The sequence below is a fragment of the Cebidichthys violaceus genome, unplaced genomic scaffold (genome assembly GCF_023349555.1).
Source record: "Cebidichthys violaceus isolate CVI_PGR_0920_01 unplaced genomic scaffold, fCebVio1.0.p SCAF_10, whole genome shotgun sequence".
Lineage (NCBI taxonomy): Eukaryota > Metazoa > Chordata > Actinopteri > Perciformes > Stichaeidae > Cebidichthys > Cebidichthys violaceus.
The window spans coordinates 9730993-9749327 of record NW_027176263.1 but is presented as its reverse complement, the minus strand read 5'-3'; the positions used below and the strand labels follow the sequence as shown (position 1 = coordinate 9749327).

The 18335-nt window shown below is 41.8% G+C and overlaps 3 protein-coding genes across 6 annotated transcripts; 2 read left to right on the top strand and 1 right to left on the bottom strand.

Moving 5' to 3' along the window:
- The first annotated feature begins 3570 nt into the window (after positions 1-3570).
- On the top strand, positions 3571-7356 carry LOC137883012 (zinc transporter ZIP9). Of its 2 annotated transcripts, XM_068724912.1 has the most exons (7): positions 3571-3855; positions 4038-4143; positions 4421-4594; positions 4684-4752; positions 5994-6079; positions 6203-6337; positions 6430-7356. In XM_068724912.1, exons 1-7 carry the CDS (start codon positions 3760-3762, stop codon positions 6679-6681), a joined length of 918 nt encoding a protein of 305 aa, XP_068581013.1. In that variant the 5' UTR covers positions 3571-3759; the 3' UTR covers positions 6682-7356. The 2 variants fall into 2 exon arrangements, with proteins under 2 accessions (XP_068581013.1, XP_068581014.1); XM_068724913.1 differs by lacking the exon at positions 4684-4752.
- Positions 7357-8402: 1046 nt separating this feature from the next.
- Positions 8403-10242, bottom strand: LOC137882996 (coiled-coil domain-containing protein 177-like). The gene has a single exon (XM_068724911.1). The coding sequence runs from the start codon at positions 10227-10229 to the stop codon at positions 8529-8531; it is 1701 nt and encodes a 566-aa protein (XP_068581012.1). The 5' UTR covers positions 10230-10242; the 3' UTR covers positions 8403-8528.
- Positions 10243-12923: 2681 nt separating this feature from the next.
- On the top strand, positions 12924-17242 carry nsmce4a (NSE4 homolog A, SMC5-SMC6 complex component). Of its 3 annotated transcripts, none has more exons than XM_068724896.1 (11): positions 12924-13006; positions 13850-14091; positions 14188-14268; positions 14616-14746; positions 15439-15590; positions 15729-15828; positions 16204-16294; positions 16402-16496; positions 16587-16635; positions 16739-16824; positions 16944-17242. In XM_068724896.1, the coding sequence occupies exons 2-11, from the start codon at positions 13878-13880 to the stop codon at positions 17007-17009; spliced, it is 1065 nt and encodes a 354-aa protein (XP_068580997.1). In that variant the 5' UTR covers positions 12924-13006; positions 13850-13877; the 3' UTR covers positions 17010-17242. The 3 variants fall into 3 exon arrangements, with proteins under 3 accessions (XP_068580997.1, XP_068581000.1, XP_068580999.1); XM_068724899.1 differs by lacking the exon at positions 12924-13006 and adding an exon at positions 13025-13329; XM_068724898.1 differs by lacking the exon at positions 12924-13006 and adding an exon at positions 13353-13492.
- The last annotated feature ends 1093 nt before the right edge of the window (positions 17243-18335 follow it).

The following is an 18335-nucleotide window of genomic DNA, read 5'->3' as shown; positions in this document are numbered from 1 at the left end:
GTCAAATAAAAATATGAATGGAGCAGTTATGCATTTTCTTCATATTTTATCCCAGTATATTTCTGGTTTACACGGCTATAGACACGCATGTCCTATGAATGAAGATAATAATCCTGACAACCATCTTCTTTGGTAATTTCAGCAAAAAAATATGCAATGGCGAAGACGCATAAATCCAAAGGATGATGCAAAATTGTACGTTGATACTGGAGGGGACAAAGTGGGACTTGACATCAAACAATGTAAAGATGGCCTGTCTCGAACGCTTCCGTTGTGATGCACTTTCCGTTCTTTTTGCTGTAATTTTCTTCGACGATCGCTATGCAAACGTAAATCATATTAATTCATACATATCAATTTCATGAATATATATGGATGTTCCTAGTCAGTTTTTTTGTTTTTTACTTCAGTTTACAAGCAGATATAAATACTTCATGTAAAATAATAAATCATCATGTCTGCACTTAGAAATGTTAGTAATCATTAATAAACGGTCTTGCGTTTCTCAATTTCGCATAAGCCATCAGTCAACCATTTAATAAATCCTTTATAAAGAATTCTGTAACAGATTATATGAAAGTCATGTCTATAATGCTTTATAAGCACAATCATAACACATAATGTAGCTATAAAGCCTTATAACAAGGCATCCTATAGGATAATCTCATAACTGGTAATCAAGTCATCACATGTATCACCTGCATTAACTTGACACCTGTGAGACCAAATCTAAAGAAACAAGAACGTCTTTAAGATGTTTTTCTTTCTGGTTGGTTTCAGTAAAGATTCTGGCTCTTTCTCTGATCTTGTTGTAAGAACAATCAGTCTATAGCTGTGTTCAAATCTCTACACTAATACAGCATATACTGTTAGTGTTGTGCAAAACAAACATATTTAACAGAAAATTATCCAATGCATGCAAGTCAACATTTGATAGACACCATACTGTGACTTCCAGTGTCACTGCCAAGTGAACCTTACAAAAAGCCTGAATTGTCACCACCATACCGTCTATGGTCACTACTATGCACAGTTTATTTTTTTTTCCAGCTGTGAGCAACTCTTCCGATTTGTTTGTATGGAAGCCCATTTTCACACTGAGGTAAAAATAAAGATCCTGTAAGTCACTATAATGAGATACTATCTCAAAATTTCGACTTACTGTCTCATAATTTTGATTTACTATCGCATAATTATGACTTAGCATCTCATAATATTGGAAGCGTTTTAAAGGCCCATGTGTTGTTTCCTCACATGCGCCAAATCAACAGAAGCAAGTGGATGAGACAAAGCTTAGTAGATCAAAATGGATACCATAATTAAAGACTACTGTAGACGTGGATTCACAAATTGTGAAATTTTTGTTGTTTTGGAGGAATCACATGATATCAAACTAAGCCTCCGAACCCTAGAGAGAAAGCTACGAAACAACCAACTTTGGCATAGACGAAATAAGACAGATGAAGCTGAGGTAGCATCCTTCATTCACCAACAGCTACAAACGTCTAGCAAACAGCACGGCTACAGGTTGATGCACCAGAAATGTTGGATGGCCGGGATAATTACAGACAGAGAAACGGTGTGTCAATTGATGCGACTGATGGATGGGAATGGGGTAGATCTGCGGGCCCGCAACCGTTTAAGACGCCATATGTATGTCAGCCGTGGGCCAAACTATGGGTACGACAAATTAAAGCCTTATGGAATATGTATCAGTGGTTGCATAGATGGCTTCTTGAGAAAAATGATTTGGCTAGAGGCATACAAAACCAACAATGACCCTTGTATTATCGCAGGTTACTTCAGAGATGCTGTGACAGAAAACAATGGATGTCTGCAAAAAATCAGGTTAGATCACGGAACGTTGGTGGTGCACCTTGAGAAGTGAATGCGTCCAGTTTTGGATGGACCATTTCGACCAGCTGAAAGCAGATGGCTATTTTGTTGACAGCTTCATTGACAAATCACTGATGCAGTTTTTCTTCCAAAATACCATACAGGTACAGTATCCTAAAAACCTATTGATACAGTATCAACACAGATGTAGGGGAGACCGGGGACGATTGTAACACTTTTTGTCCAAGCACCTGTAATATGCCGAATTCTTCTATTAGAGCTTTCAAATTTTAACACAAAGTACCCTTATTTGTTTACTACAAATAGCAATATTTCAGCTATGTAGTGAGTAAAAAAAGTGTGTGTGTGTGTGTGTGTAGTTGTCAATTTAGGGTTAATTAGATTAAAAGAGTGTTACATCCATCCTCACCCCTGTCAGCCATGTATAGCTTAGCTGTAGCAGCATGGTGATTTGAAACAAGCATAGATGAAAAGTGTCACATCTTACCTTAAGTGACTATTCTCTAATCTTAAACAATTCTAACTTCAACAGTATCAGTACTAATCAAAATATAGACTTCATGTCACATTCCATCAACTATCTGTACATATACGCTAGACCATATTTAAGAACAGCATTTCACTAACATACAAAGCCAATGGAGGGTCAGAAAACACAGAGTGGACACATTGATGTCGAGCAAGAGACTCTTGTAAACATCTCTTTTTCATAACTAAGGAATCACCATGTAAAAAAATATGTACATTTAAAACTATTAAATTCAGTACAGGATGAGAACTGAAGAATATTTAAAACATAACTAAACAAACAGCATGTTTACCTCAGACAGTCTATATAAATGTAGTAATTTCTTACCAGACACAAATCTAAAATGTCAATACAATAACAAATATCGCTGAAATCAAAATACTGATAGAGAGGAGCGGCTGCCGTCTCAGCCGGTAGCTGAGTTTATAAGAATTTGCCATGTTTTAATAAAAACTGTTACAAACTCGATGCTGAACAGCTAGGCTAAATAGTTAGCATCAGTTAGTAAGTCAACATTTTGAGATAGTAAATCGAAATTATGAGATAGTAAGTCGAAATGTTTAGACAATATCTCAGTATAATGACTTACAGGATCTTTATTTTTTTCCTCACAGTGGCGGAAATGGGCTTCCATATGTTTGTTTATTGTATTGTGGGTCAAAAGTGTTTTATAAACAGCACACTCAAAACAGCACACTCAAAAGCATGCAAAACAGTATGCATGCTGTCTGGTGTTATTGGCCACTTTTCCAGTGTGAACACAATTGATACCCAAAACGTACTTAGAAATGACATGTGGTATGAATTATTGTTTGGTTGATATGCCTTAAAATATATATATATGTTTTCTGAATTTTAGCTTTAGAGGCCCGAAGACTTAAATATCTAATAATTCACTAGAAAAGTAAAGGCAAAACTCATTTTGTCTAGTTCTTGTCATGTTAATCTTGTCCTGACCCCTCAGATTTACTTTGCGACCTCCGACCCCGCGGTTGGGAAACACTCAAAGCATTGCATGCGTGATACATCTAATCCAAAAACAGAAACCTTTCTGTGCTTAAGGTCATATTTTGTTTGTTTTAAAAGAATCGAGGTAGATGATTGGACGACCAGAGGTTGATGTGGGCGGGAGGTGCAGTTCTCCGTGTCCGACACTGGGTGGTGCTTCAGAAGGAAATGCTGCTGTGCTGCGAAGGGAGACGGAGGTGCGACGTGGAAAGGCAGAATGACACTTCACGTCCGTTGTGTTTCAACAAGCGGAATTCCGGCGACCCCATGAAAGCAGACGACCAGCTTCCAGCACAGTCTGATGCCAAAATGTAGCACTGACTGTCAAACTAAGTCACCACTTGTGAGAAGAAGAAACCGCCGTCATGGACGGAGGGCTGACTATCACTTTAATATCGGTTGCGATGTTTGTGGGTTGTTTTGCACTCGGATTCATCCCACTGTTGTGCAGACTTTCTGAGGTAAGTGTTTATTTTATTATCTTTCTTTTGTTTTACTTTTGTTTTTTTACACCCGGGGATAATTATAAATAACAACATTGCTTTTTGACATCTGTGAAATCGCTCCAGCTGCTGTGTCTGTCAAATGAAACCCAGCGGGGAACAATCCCACTGATCAGCTGAAATCAAGTGTCAATCCACAGAAAAGCCTGCTGTTTGTCTCCATCCTCGGGGCAGGACTCTTGTGCGGGACGGCACTGGCCATAACCATCCCTGAGGGAGTGGGCTTACTGGAAGAGTCATGGAGAGGTGAGCTGGGGAACATGAAACACAACCTTACCATCCTGGATTTATTTGGATGCAGTCCTTCCAACCCCTTTGTTTCCCTTGGTTGTCTTGCCAACTGATCACACATAATCCACCATCATCCTCACCCTCCGCCTCTTGTTTCTAACCCATTGAGATGAGCAATGAAGCACACAAGGATGAAAGTGGGCTTTTAGCGGTCCACATGTTGCTCGGCCTTGTTGTCTTTTATGTTGATTTGATCAAAAGCTCCCCCCCTCCCTTCATCTTCTCTCTGCAGCATCCTCCTCCTCCTCTGATGTGCCGTCCGGTCTGAATGCCAGTGAGAAAAACAGAAATGTAACCTCCACAGAGAAAGGCTCTCCACCTCGGTTCCTCATTGGGGTGGCTCTAACTTTCGGGTTCACCTTCATGTTTGTAGTGGATCAGATCGCAAGTTACCTCTCCATGCGTGGCAAGTTGGCATTTTCATTTTGCTGCGTGTCAACAACATATCTTTTGTATTTACGGTATCTCCACAACATGTGCAATGTCTCGTTTCAGACCGAACGACTTGTTTGCCTAACACTGTCGGCATCACAGCCACTTTGGGACTGGTTATTCATGCTGCAGGTACTGATAGAGTGTTTACTGTACGCAGGGGCGTTTCTAGGATTCAAAGAAAGGGGGGTTTAGCCCTAAGGGGAGGGTCATGTTTGCGCGCGCAGTGCGCTGCAATTTTTTTTGGTGCCTCGGCTATCCATTGTTTCAGACAGTTCATAGATTGGTTCAATCAGAAAGAGTGTGATTTTGCTCTGTAGTTTTGCTTGCATTCAGTATATGATAACACAAGAGACAGAATTTCAGGGTCATAGTGAAATTTGACAACACAAATATGAACTTTTCTCAAATAAAGAGAGAGAAATATTTTTCCTGCTTGTAAAGGAAAGACGGATAAACTAGCTTTCATATCAGCGTCACTCCCAAATCCTAATTGTTAAAGGGACCGCACACAATGGTTGGAGAATGGACCTGACAGTGTCAACTTTTGAGTTGTTTACTTGTTTTATTATGAGCAGAAGGGAATAAGATTTTGATAAACATTTACATCTATTTTGTGGTCTGTGTAGTTTTTACATACCAGTGATATTTTATGCTCATTTGGACTAGTTCAGTTTCAAATATACCATTAACTGATTATAAACAACATTATATAGGGACTGATATTATTGTTTTGAAATACTAGAGAGCTATATTAATGCAAAGAATAGAGAGATGTCGATAGTTATTTCATGTATTTTGAATTCGCTCGTTCACTCTTGCTCACTGGAGACAGTTTGTAACAAAATAGCTAAGTTAGCTAGCTAGCTAGCTTAGTGTTAACATAGCCCACTACAATATTCCCTTTCATTTGCCTCAAGTAAACCTAAATTTAAGCAGGTAACAATCGTTAACAACTACAGATAGACACATTCTGTAACTACCTGTACTTACAATTTCACTCCGTGCATCATTACTTTGAGCTAAACTGCTTCAGCCCCCTAAAATAGGCCTAACGACGCCCTGACTGTACGGTTTCTATTGACGTGGGTTTGTCCAAAGTACACAAGATCTTTCTAAGGAATTCCGGCCCACAAAGCGCTGGAGTTGTTTGTTTCCTCATGTGACTCAGCATGTGATTCCTTCACTGTTTGAGTCTTCAATGTTATAAGTGGCCTACTTTTTCTGTAGCACAGCCTGGAGGCTTCAGCTCAGCTCAGATTGTGCGCTAAGACGGTATATATCAAACCAGACTCATCCATCAGTTTGATGTGATGTTTGTCCAGATTGTTGAGATTAATGAGATTTTTTTGTTTTGTTTTGTTTGTGTGTAGCCGACGGATTTGCTGTGGGTGCAGCTGTGGCCACGGGTCAAGTGACAGTGCAGGTTATAGTGTTTTTAGCTGTGATCCTACACAAGGTGAGCCTCACTGACAGAACAGAACATTGCAGTGATGTATATATATATATATATATAAAATATCACCAGACAACATGTAACAGAAATGACAATAAGACCTGATATCTGTCTTATCTCTTGTAGGCGCCTGCAGCTTTTGGTTTGGTCTCCTTTCTGATGCACACAGGCCTCGAAAAGAAGTACATTCAGGGGCATTTACTGGCCTTTTCGGCAGCAGCACCTATACTTGCCATCACAACATACTTCTTATTACATGCAGTAAGAAAGAACACATCAGCTGCGTTGTCTCTTATTACAGAGTTACAGTTGGTGCTTCTGCATTGTTTGATTGGATGGTTTTGTGTCCACAGTCTGGCAGTTCATCTCAGAACCAGCTCAGTGCAACAGGTGTGGGAATGCTCTTCTCGGCTGGGACTTTCCTCTATGTGGCCACGGTGCATGTTCTCCCCGAGATCAAGACGGGACAACCCCCCTCTGACCTCCAGCGACACACCGGAGCCGAGGGCCGCCATCAGCAGCACCTGGGGCTCCTGGAGAGCCTCACCCTGGTCCTCGGGGTCGGGCTCCCGATGGTGCTGGCTCTCGGGCTGCATGACGACTGAGAAGAAATCGTCTGTGGGCTATTAGTGAAGCGCAAAGAGCACAGTGCTGCTACACCTGAAAGGAAAACTCCTCGAGTTTACCTTTTTAAACTGTGTTTCTATTTCAGTGAAACTTGCCTTGAAGTCCAGCTATTGTTTGAGTAGTAAAATGGGTGTAAGGAATCTGATAGTTAATGCATTGTCCATGGTAGAATGAGTTTCCCTGAATGACAATAAAAGGGTATCATTTGTTGCCAAGTTTGAATTCAGTAAGCCTTCTCATGGCCTTTTCATCATGTCAATCTAAGGACACGGCCTGTTCAGTGGTGACTTGATACATTTGGAAAAACCAAATAATCTGTAAGAGATCTACTTTGTTGAATAGAGCCCGATTTTAAGTGTATCAATGTGCAATGCTACAAATGACCAAGCAACTGTGCAATTGTATTATCAGTACAACTGCCAAAGCCTCTGGGATGTGAGCTGCAACAATACGTAGGAAGTCCAGCAGCTCTTTAAATCTGTTAAATAATCTGTGCCTCAGAGAAACTGGTGGCTGACAGTATACGTGTTGTACATCAAGTATACGTACTTCCAATCGTAGATGTTCCACTGAATTTATTCCCATTTCACTTTAAGAATCTGGGTCATCTCTCTCTCAGCTCCTTCTTAATAAAAACATGTCTGCTCATGTTATGTTGGCTTATTCGACTGCTTATTGTCTCGCTCTTTTTTTTTTTTTGTTGCAGTGGGAAACTGTTAACCAGGGTTAAATATGAAAACAAAAGGCGTTTTACACTTTAAAAGTATGATTTATTCAATAAGGTGAAATAAAACATTCAAGTAAAGTCATAAATACTCCATTTCTTATGGTCCTGAACAGAAGTGACACATTTGAAATCAGGAGCAGTCACAGCTGTTTCTATTCTACACTGATAAACGTCATTCCACTTGAGTCCATGAACTACGGTTTGTGCTTGAATCTTGTAATTCAAAGCTTTGCTTAATCTGCCCTACTTTAAACAAAGAAATTGTTTTTGAAAGTGCTTCTGGCGAGACATGAGGTTATGGTAGACACTGAATAAAGTCAGAGGAGCAGAAATAACAACACAATGGTGCTTAACACTAAGCAGAGTCTGGCCTCATTCAGAGCGCTGTAGCTTATCTCATATTCAACCTCCCTAAAGTTTTCTCGAAATGTTATCTGCACTCCGCTGGCTGCTAATGGCTGCTCATATCACATTCAAAACACAGATGTCAGCCTTCAAGCAGACTACAAGTTAACCCTTAATTCTCTGGTCTGCAAGTCTCACCAGCACTGCTCAATTTTATTTCGGATCCCTTCTAAGCTTGGAAGTTGATCTCGCATCCCTGACATTTAACCATTTATTGCTGTGGTGTGATAGTGGATCACAATACAAACTGCTTTGATTTGATGCATGTGTGGTGAAACAAAGACTATTTTGTGCTCACAGAGCTGAGTTGTTTTTAGTTATTCTATATGAAAGCTGGTGTTACTGTAAAGGATTGATTGGGTTTTAGGGGTAAGAATATCAGGGTATAAGCCAATCAGAGGCAGAGTCGGGCGGGTCATTTCTTCTCCATCCTGGAAAAAAAAAATATGGCAGGGGATCCAAAGATAACTCACAAGGGTTACAAGATGATTCACATGATACAAAAGAAAGAAAAAAAAGCATATTTCTGCAAAGCAGAATGAAGTTTATTCTATCAGGCGTTTTTTAATAGAATATTTTGTTATATCACAAACGTTGCTGCACTGGGCCCCCCGTGCAGCAACGTGCACACTGTTATAACACTGTATGGCACGTCCTTGCTGCAGACGTCAGGATGGGAGTTGATCATTCCTTTCATAGCTTCATGCGGCTCATGGAGGCAGTCAGCTGAGCCTCCAGAGCCATCTGGTCAAAGGTTCGCCTGTGCGTCTGCTGTCTCACTCTGTCCCTCATGTGAAAGGAGGCCCGAGCCAGCCGGTGCGCCTCCTCCTGTATCTGCTCCCGCTGTCTCCGCAGTCTCTCCCTCCTCCAGTCCTTCATGAAGATGCAGCTCTCCCGGGCCCTCCTCGCGGCCTCCTCCTCCCTCTGCATCTTCTCCCTCAGCCTCTGGTGACACAGCTGCCTGCTCGTGTTGTACCGGCGCGCCTCCTGACCTCTGCTCCTCTGCTGGGCTGATGCGCGCAGGACGGCTCTCTCCGTGCGGCGCTGGCTCAGCTGGACCAGGATCTGCTTGTGTGCGAGCTGCTGGTGGCTCTGCATCTCGGCCCTCTGCTGCGCTCTCCGAACCTGCTCGTCCTCCCGGGCCGCCCGCTCCTGCAGCTCCCTCAGTCGCGCCTCCAGGGCCTGGGCGCGTTTCACGCGGGAGTGTCGCAGCTTCTCCTCGAGCGCGTTCCTCACCTTTGCCTCCTCTTCCACCGCCTGTTGCTCTACCTGCTGTTTCAGCAGGACGTGACGTAGCAGCTCCCTACGATTTAACTCCTGCAGCCTCCTCATCTCCTCCCTTTCCCGCGACACTTTGCTCCTCCTGGCCCTCTGCTCCTTCTCCGCCACCACCTGTCGCTCCCTCTCTCGCTCCCTTTTCTCCACCTCCTCCTTCTCCCTCAGCAGCTTCTCCTGGTAGCGTTTGCGGCCACCCGCCTCTCTCCGCACAGCCTCGATCTTTCCTCTGCGTTGGACCTCCACCTCCTCTCTCAGCCTCCTCCAGCGGTCTTCTTGCAGCAGCACCTCCAGCTCCAGCTGTCCCGCTTTCTCTTCCTCCCGACGCTCCCTCAGCCTCCTGCGGGCCTCCAGCTCTTCGTGCCAGCGTCGCATACTCTGCCTCAGTTTCCTCCTCATCTGTTTGTCCGCCTCGGCCCGCAGGGCATCCTCGTGCCTGCGGGCCTCCTGCCGCTCCTGTTCCTCCCGCTGACAGAGCTGCAGGCAGGTCTGCTCCTCCTGGTGCTTCACCAACATGAGAGCCGCTATCTTGCGGTCGCTCTCTGATACTGTGACGCACATCTTCTTTTGAATGTCCCGGGTGAGCTTGTCCAGTTTCATCTCGGTGGCCGCGGTGTGTCTGAGGTCTCCCAGACTGAAGCTGCAGACCGTGCTCCTGTCTCTGTTAGAACAGGAGGACCTGCTGGCAGGTTTCCCCTTAAAGCACAGCTCCGCATACGGGATGGACCCCGCTGTCTCTCTGTCCCCTTTGTGGCCCTTCAGTTTGGTGCCAGGCGCCACCTCCGGGCCTGACACTCTGTTACTGCCTGATGGCCACCTGTCGCCCGCCGCCCGGATAATCCTCCGCCTCTCCTCTCGGCACATTTGTAAAAGCTTCAGTCTCTCCCTTTCGTAGGATTCGTGCATGACTCTCATCGCCTCAAAGGGCACGCCATGCTGCTCAGCAATGAAGTCATTCAGCGACTTGATCAGAAGTTCCACGGGTTTGATACCGAGTCGCGTGCAGGACTCCAGCGAGCGGGGACTCGTTAAGACGTACCGACTCCTCTCCGCTGCGGCCGAGTCAAAGTTGTTTAGGTCCAAACGAGGACCGGGAGACGTGGACCTCAGCTCCCCCATTACGAAACAACGAAATTACCTCGATGCCAGTTTTCGAGTGTTAAAACATTGCTTCTGGTCCCGCATGCTCACATACAAAGTACATTATTTCGGCTTCCCAGCACGGAGAGGTCATGGAGGGATTAGCTGCAGACGAGCGGAGCTCATTTGCATCTCATTGTCTCCAACCTCAGCTGTAGATGACAGACGGAGAGATCGAGGGTTGACAGTTTTACTCTCACTATTTACTATTTAAAGACAGCTTTATTTATACAGATGTGAGAAAACGTTAAATCATAGCATACTGGAGATCAGGGACATGGTTGTCCTTGTTTTTGCTGGCTGCCAAAAAGCCTTTGACTTGCAATGATTTAACATTTAAGTAGGATTAATACATTATACTTTACCACTTGAAACACCAGCATGTAGCGTACTATTAAAATTAACGTTAGTAAAATAATACGATGATATAACCTCCTGGATAGGCGAACAGGGCAATATATTGGCAAATAACGGGAAGCCTAAAACAAAAGCCACAGTGACGTTCAATCATAAAAGACCCCATTAAAAGGGAACAGTTTTGCAACTTTTATTAGGCTGTTTTAATCCTTAACTATATAACTTAACTTATATGCAATTATTATTTCAAGCTAACATTATCACATGTATATATGAAACGTTGTACTTTTAAGTAAACATGTTTTAACGTATTTGTTTTAAATATATAACACATTGAAATGTCGAAAAAAACAAACACTAAGCACTTTAACCTTTTATACACGAGGCCTATTTGCAGGCCTCAGCTAGAATAAAGATAAGAAATACCTAATTAAGTGTATAATTAAATTAAAAAAAATATATATATATATTTTTTTTTAATATATTTTTGAGATGAGAAAAATGATGGAACTATCAGAATACATGTTACAGGTTCACATAAGATAAGGATGGAACACAGCACAACTTGGAAAATTCAAAAGCTTGCCCTGGAAAAACAGCAATTTCAGGATAGTGTTTTTTGGAAAGTATGGAAATCCAAGACTTTAAATATGCTGAGCTCTTAGAACAACTGATATAGGCTGTATATACACAGTTATACATAGATACAGTGAAACATTTATAAAATATAGAGCATATAAAATTAGAAAACTGATTAAATATTCCAATATTTGAATAAAAAAATATTTTTTAAATTCAAAAACACTCTATATCACTTCTATGTATCACTCCTGGTGTTCAATGAATCAAAAGACAGAAGATTGGACCTTTTTTGAGTGTTTTAAGCTGTTTCTAAGCCCTTTTTAGTTGTTTAGTTTAAGGTCAAATACTGCTTCAGATTCAGCCCACTCTCTCTGTTCAGGGCTGTATCTCAGCCCCCCTTTCTCCGATTTTCACCATTGAGACATCCTTCGAACCGTAGGAGCCAATAGAATTGCCTGGAATTGAAAGCTAGATGATTGACAGCACTATTAGCCAATAAAGCTCCAAAACGTCCCATCTGATGGCAGATCTGAAATCTGATTTGCTGAGCTTCCAACCCTCCCCAAGAAGCCGAGGAGTGTCGGAGAGACACGAATCGAACGGATTCACACGGAGCACATGCAGCTGGACATACATGCAGTGGAAGTACGGAGATATTTCATTTTTCCGCTGAGATTCGACCAAAAGTGAGTACAATATTCGATGAAAGCTGTGTGACTTTTTGTGTTCGAAGCTGAATATCTCTGCGATGGTTTACCGGAGAGAGAAATGGAAACTATGTCCGTAATCTCCGTCAGGCGGACATGCTTTTTCATGCTGCATGTTCGTAGGTAGCACGTTGCTAACGGGGTGTAGCAGCTGTTTTCTCCGGTCTGTCCCAGTCATATCGAGTATGATTTATGATATTTTGTTATTTGTTTGCTTGGCTGATGGGAGATGTGTTTGTCTCATGTAGAAGTGACCTAGTTCATGTTGTTCCCAGGACGCTGAGGTTTCTGCAGAACTATAACATCATTATATTCGTTCTTCGTGGGTTCTCTGCCAGTTACTTTTAACACAAAACTCTCTAAGTTTTTATGTACTCTGCGTCCAAATGGGGGACCCTCGGGTGCATCTACTTGAAACCATAAAAACAGCCGAAGACACTTGAAATTATTAGCGCGCCACCTGCCGGTGAGTGACCCGGATGAGCGTCTCATTTTTTTCACCGCCGAGCAGAGGCGGGTGTTGTTTACGATTACTGAAGTTAGTTCCATATTCGTCAAGCGTTCGTTAATCTGAAGTTTAGAGGGAGAGCATTTTATTTGAAACCTCAACAAGCTTGGCAAAAAAAACCCAAAACGCGTCAATTGTGGATCTTGTTTGTAAAAAAAGGCAATATATATATTTAAGTCATTTATTTACGTTTAAATACTTTGTTTCGGGTTCCCAGCTAAAAGTATGCCTAGTGCTTGTTAATTGCTTTAAATGCTAATCTTGAAACATGGCAATATAATGAGAATGTTCACATATATTATTTATTCCTTTTAATTTGATTTATTTTAATAATTGAAGGTTTGAATATATTTTATTAATTCCGATTGATGTATGCATTTCCTTTTTTTCATGTTTTTATTGGGAGGAAGTACTTTATTTTTTTTTATTATTTTGCATTATTACTACTATTGTTATTATTATTATTAAAGTGTAATTTGTCATTTGATTACAAGTTTCAATTTCAGTTTCCGTTCTCAGATAAGGCAGTACCAATACGAAACTAACTTCGTCATCGTCTAGCCTGCTGAAACGCTCCAGGAACGCCTTCTGCTGCTACACAGGTACTTATGTTCAAGTATCGTCAGAAAATGGATAGATCCAACTAGTTTAACAATAACTAAAGCACGCAATGCGTTTATTTTTAGTGTGACCTTTGATAGGGCAGGAGCGATAAATATATTAACGTTAACGTGTAGCTACGTTGTTTACACAACTGATTGTGCTAGCTAACATTAGCTAACGTTCGCTAAAACCAAAGGAGCACTGAAAGTAACTAAAACGAGATGACAGTCTGTCTAGTACTTCCGTGTTTACGTTTGTTGCTTATGGTTTTGCTGATAGGCGAACATGGTTTGGGTTTTTAAAATATATTTCCGCTGCTTTGGTATGTTTGGTAACTATGCATTTACCTATTTGCAGTAACAACAATGGTGTGACTTGTTGATATACAATGACACGCTGTTTGTAAGTAACGTTAGTTAGTTAACAGCTAACGTTAGCTATGGTTAGTTCCCATTTAGCACTTTACGGTATGCAGTACGACATCGGTGAGTCGAGTGCATCATATCAACCACATCGACGACTTTTATTCAATGTAACACAAAGACTGTATATAAGAATATATAACACCTGGCCTAGCCTCCTCGTTAACGGGGTAGAGTAGCGGAATGTTATCTTGACTTTATTGACGTCTTTGGTTTTACGGAAACCGGTTATGATGGGTGACGCAAAATGACATGTCGCAAAATAACAACTTGAATCAGATTGTCTTTATACTCTATTCTTCTAAATGTTTAGCCAGAAGGAAGTTAACTAAACTATTACAAACACAGACATACTTTGTCTAGAGTGATACTGATCCTGTTGTGTTTTACGTCCGCGTGTTTCCCTCTCACAATACGCAGCTCGTCCGCTAAACGACTAACGTCAAAGATGAAGAGGGCCAAAGCAGGTGGTGATGAGGAAGCTACGCGGCAGAATGGCTCTGCTGGCCGAAGGAAAGGAGAACAACAACAACAACAGCAAAGTGACGGGGACGATGGTGATTGTGACTTAGGCGCAGCTGACCTGCAAGACGAGGACAATGACCCGGGACTCAGGAGAGAGATACGGAGCAAGTACAGAGACCTCATCAACTCAGTGCAACGTAAGTAAGACTGACAGGCAGAGGACGTTGATGTTGTTTTAACTTTATTTGTTGACACGTCTTTGATGCATTTCCTTCCTGTGTGTTTCCCTCTAGAGAACAGGGAAGATATGCTGAGACCCTCCAACAACAAGCTCACAGAAGTTTTAGAAGAGGCAAACAAACTGTTTAAAGATGGTAAGTGTGATTGAAACCACAGAAATGTTGAATTTGGGCTGCAATCCAGTGACTATGCCTTTTGGCATGATTAGACTGCGGGGCTGTTTAATTAATACACGGAAAGTGTCGAGGCAAGCCACAGCGTTTTACATTTTCTCAATTGGAGCAAATTCTTAATTTTAGGGTTTTCACTTAAGTAAATATGCATCGGACGTTGCACGTTATATAAACACAAATATAACACTACAGTGTATGTAAATGAGGAATTCAAAGTCCAGAGTAACAATTCATACCTGACTTAGGAGTCATCGTCAACACGCAGCCCTACATTCTGCTCAGTGTGCTTTCCCTGTGTTCCCTGGCAGTCCGGCAGGCGAGAGAAGCAGCTCTGGATGCCCAGCTCCTTGTTGTGGCCACAGATCTGGGAAAGGAGAAAGCCAGCCAACTGTTCGCCGAGGGCACTGCTTTTGATCCCACTGCTTTTGCCGAGCATCTTGTGAGTGAGTTTATTGTTTACGCTATTATAAGCGCTTACATACACAAGATGTTGGTTGGTTCCTTGCACCACTGAGGTGGCCCAGTGTGCTGTTACTTGCATGAAGTAGCGCAAGATCGATAAATCGCCTCGGCCAGTGTTCATTCTTTACAGTATTTCATCCTTCAGTTATAATAAGTCTCTTCCTTTGGTTGAAAAACTTAACATACTTGCTGTCATTGTTTTATTTAAAACTGGAGAGAGGGATTTTCCCCCTGAATTAGTCTGATAGGTCAGTGAGGAGCAGTCAAATAAATGTATCGAACAGTGTGACCTCAATTGAATGCACCTTTTAAGACCACAGAAATCATCATTCTAGCTTTATTGTAATAACTACATTTACAGATGGTCTGAAGTCAGTGTTCTGTACCTCTCAACTTTAACCAGGGACACTTGTTGTTATAGAAAAATGTTTCTGTCCTTTTCTGGACAAAGACGGGACACTGACAGGCTTTAACTTTAACACAGTGCCTAATTGTACAACACAGAGAGAGACTTAGCAAAAGAAAGGAGAAAAAACATTGAAGAAAATACAACATATTAAGCAACATGATTAACGTGTTACTATAAACGATGTAGAAAATCGGAATAGGTTTTCAATGTGAGCTCCAAGTAGCAGTGGTCATGTGGAGATCTCTCTTCTTCTCGGACAGCTGTCCTTCATGGGTCTCAACCGACTAGAAGACGGGGAGGACGAGCAGCAGAACGGAGGGGCAGCTGACGGCTACTTGCCCCAGGACGCTTGGCACAGAGTGGCCAGGAGAGCAGAGTGCTGTGTCCGGGCAGCACCCGCCTTCCACTACATGTAAGTGCCTTTAAATAGGTTTATTATAGTTGTTTTTATTTATAGGTTATTATTGCATTTTCCCTGGTTAATTACTGTCCTTCTGCACTATATTTTCTGTCTCTGACATTTTCATTGCCGTGGGACTCGTTTCATCAGGATGGGTTCGTTCCATGCAGAGCCGCCTCCTCCGAAGCAAAGGATAGAACGGCAAAGGAAGGCCCCCAGCAAGGAAGCCAAAAGGATAATGCCTACTCAGGTAGCTGCACTTGAAAACAAAACAAAAAAATGCAATCATTTATTGATAGTAGATGAATAATTTTTCCGCCAAGTAATGTAGTTCTTTATCTAACACGATGAGGAAGAAAAAAAAGTTGATAATGTTCAGATTTATCATAACCACATATTCATGTACCATTGATTGGCAACTGTTATGCTCACTTTCCTCTAGCTCCTCATTAATTAATCTCAGTGTGTAACAATAGATGACCAATCTGTGCTGTGATAGTGAAATACCATCACAACTGTGTTGTGAAAGTGACAAAGTCGGTCAATAGTCTTTCAAAAGGCATCTTGTCTGAGAGGGTTTTAATGTTCCCGATGCTTACTGCATTATGTTAATGTTGTCTGTCAGCTGAAGAGAATGGAAGGCTCCCATCAAGAAGCGACAGAGAAAGAGGTGGAAAGGATCCTGGGATACCTGAAGAGTTATTATCAAGATGACCGTGAGTTGAAAGCCGAGCTCACGGATATTAACATTTCATCATCATTGTGGTGTTATTATTATTATTATTATTATTATTTGCTCATGTGACTCTGTATTCTATCGCAGCAACGTCACCTATATCGTATTACGAGTTTGTCATCGACCCCAAATCGTTTTCCCGGACAGTTGAGAACATTTTCCACACGTCTTTTCTAGTCAGGGTGAGCTGCCTTTACTCATGTTTGTTTAAATTGAGCTTTTCTGCCCTCTAGTGATTGTTAACAGGTGTGACAACTTTGTGTGTGTTTCAGGATGGGTTGGCACGGATGTACATGGATAATGCCAAATTGCCTTGTATAGGTGAGAAGATGTAGATTTTGTTGTATAATTCGGACCAGGAAATAACAGAGAAAATGTTTTTAGGCCAATGACTTTACCAGTGTTGTGTGTTTTTGTGTCTCAGCACCTGTGGAGGAGGGAGAGGTGGAAGCTGGAGGATCAATCAGCCGTAAACAATGCATCGTCTCTATCAGCCCCAAAATGTGGAAGGTTAGCAAGTTTTGGCCTCAACACAGAAGACTTAACCTAGCAACGATACAAGACCCAGATTTAAAAAAAAAAAAAATCTTTGATCATGATTTTAATGTTCCAACTGTTTTCCCCCCCAGGAGCTTATAGAGGCCTTCGACATCACAGACACAATGATTCAGCCTCCAAACACACAGAATGAGTGATGGACCCTGCCACTTTTTGTTAGTTGAAACCGAACGTTGTTTTTAGGTGTGTTAATGCTTTTTTTAAATGTCTAAATAATAAAGACAAATTGTTCTAAATTTTCAAAGGCCGAATTTCAGTGAAGGTTACTCTTGTAAACACATCATTGAGATCCCAATTACTCAATTGTACATTTTGTTTTAATTTCTACTTTTTACTGTTTTTAGAAGTTTGAATAATAAAAAGAGAAATAAGAGAATTTTGGTGTTTTCATTCTGTTTTCATTTATTTATGGCATATATGCTATATTCTGTTTGAATGATATTTGGGTTGGTATAAGCTGGGTTAACTGGTCAACCTCATGCATTAAAGGTGCTCAATATGAAATTCAGAGCATATCTGTTACCGACACACACCTCAACATGATAACGGCTAAGCCAGCGGCTCGCAGCTAACAGTGCTGACAGAGCCAACTGTGTTTAGCTGGAGGGGAACCGGAGGGTGGGTGCTACGCTTCCGCATCAACGCCTTCGGTCGGGAAGGTGTAGTCAGCTGTTAATCCCTTATCAGCGCAGCGCAGTGCAGAGCGTCAGCCATGAGCTAACCAGTGGGGCACGCTCACATGCACTAAAACACAACGCCCAGGTAGCCTGGCTATGTAAACAAAGCACAGAGAGGCTCAGATTACAACACACACACACAAGGGAGAGCGACTTCATTCTCTGCTCAGGTAGACATTACTCCATTATATCTTTACATAGTAAATATTAGCTAGCAGCTTTATTGATGTTCGGAATATCATACAGAAAACCTTTAAATATGTATTAGTGCTGTGCAGTTCCCTGAAAGACGCAGAACAAATGGCATGTGTGTGCACATAAAGTCCATGACCCATGACCTAGATATGCAACTGGTTACAATGGGTCACAAGGAGAGATTAATTCACATTAAGGGTCCACATGCCTAAAGGTCAGGCAACCACTGCCTTACTGTGATGTGATTTGAGAATGAATGAACACAAACCAGCTCCGGCCCGGTTGGGACAATGTTTCCTAGCTACCATATACTGTATGCGGTTTTTCAATCAACTTATTATGTCCAGGTGTAGGCTTTCTATTTGTGTATAGTGCAGTGCTGATGTGCAGATAATTTGCCAGCATTTTCATCTTTTTTTTTAAACAATTTGAAAATCCCCAAAAATGAAGACCTAATCCTGTTCCTTCCCTTAATTGTGTAATTGTAATTTCCAAGAAAAACACCACTGTAGATGGTTGCTATCTTGAGAACAGGCATTGTCAGGATCCATGTTTCTGCTGATTGTATAAATATGTAAAGGAAGGTAGTGT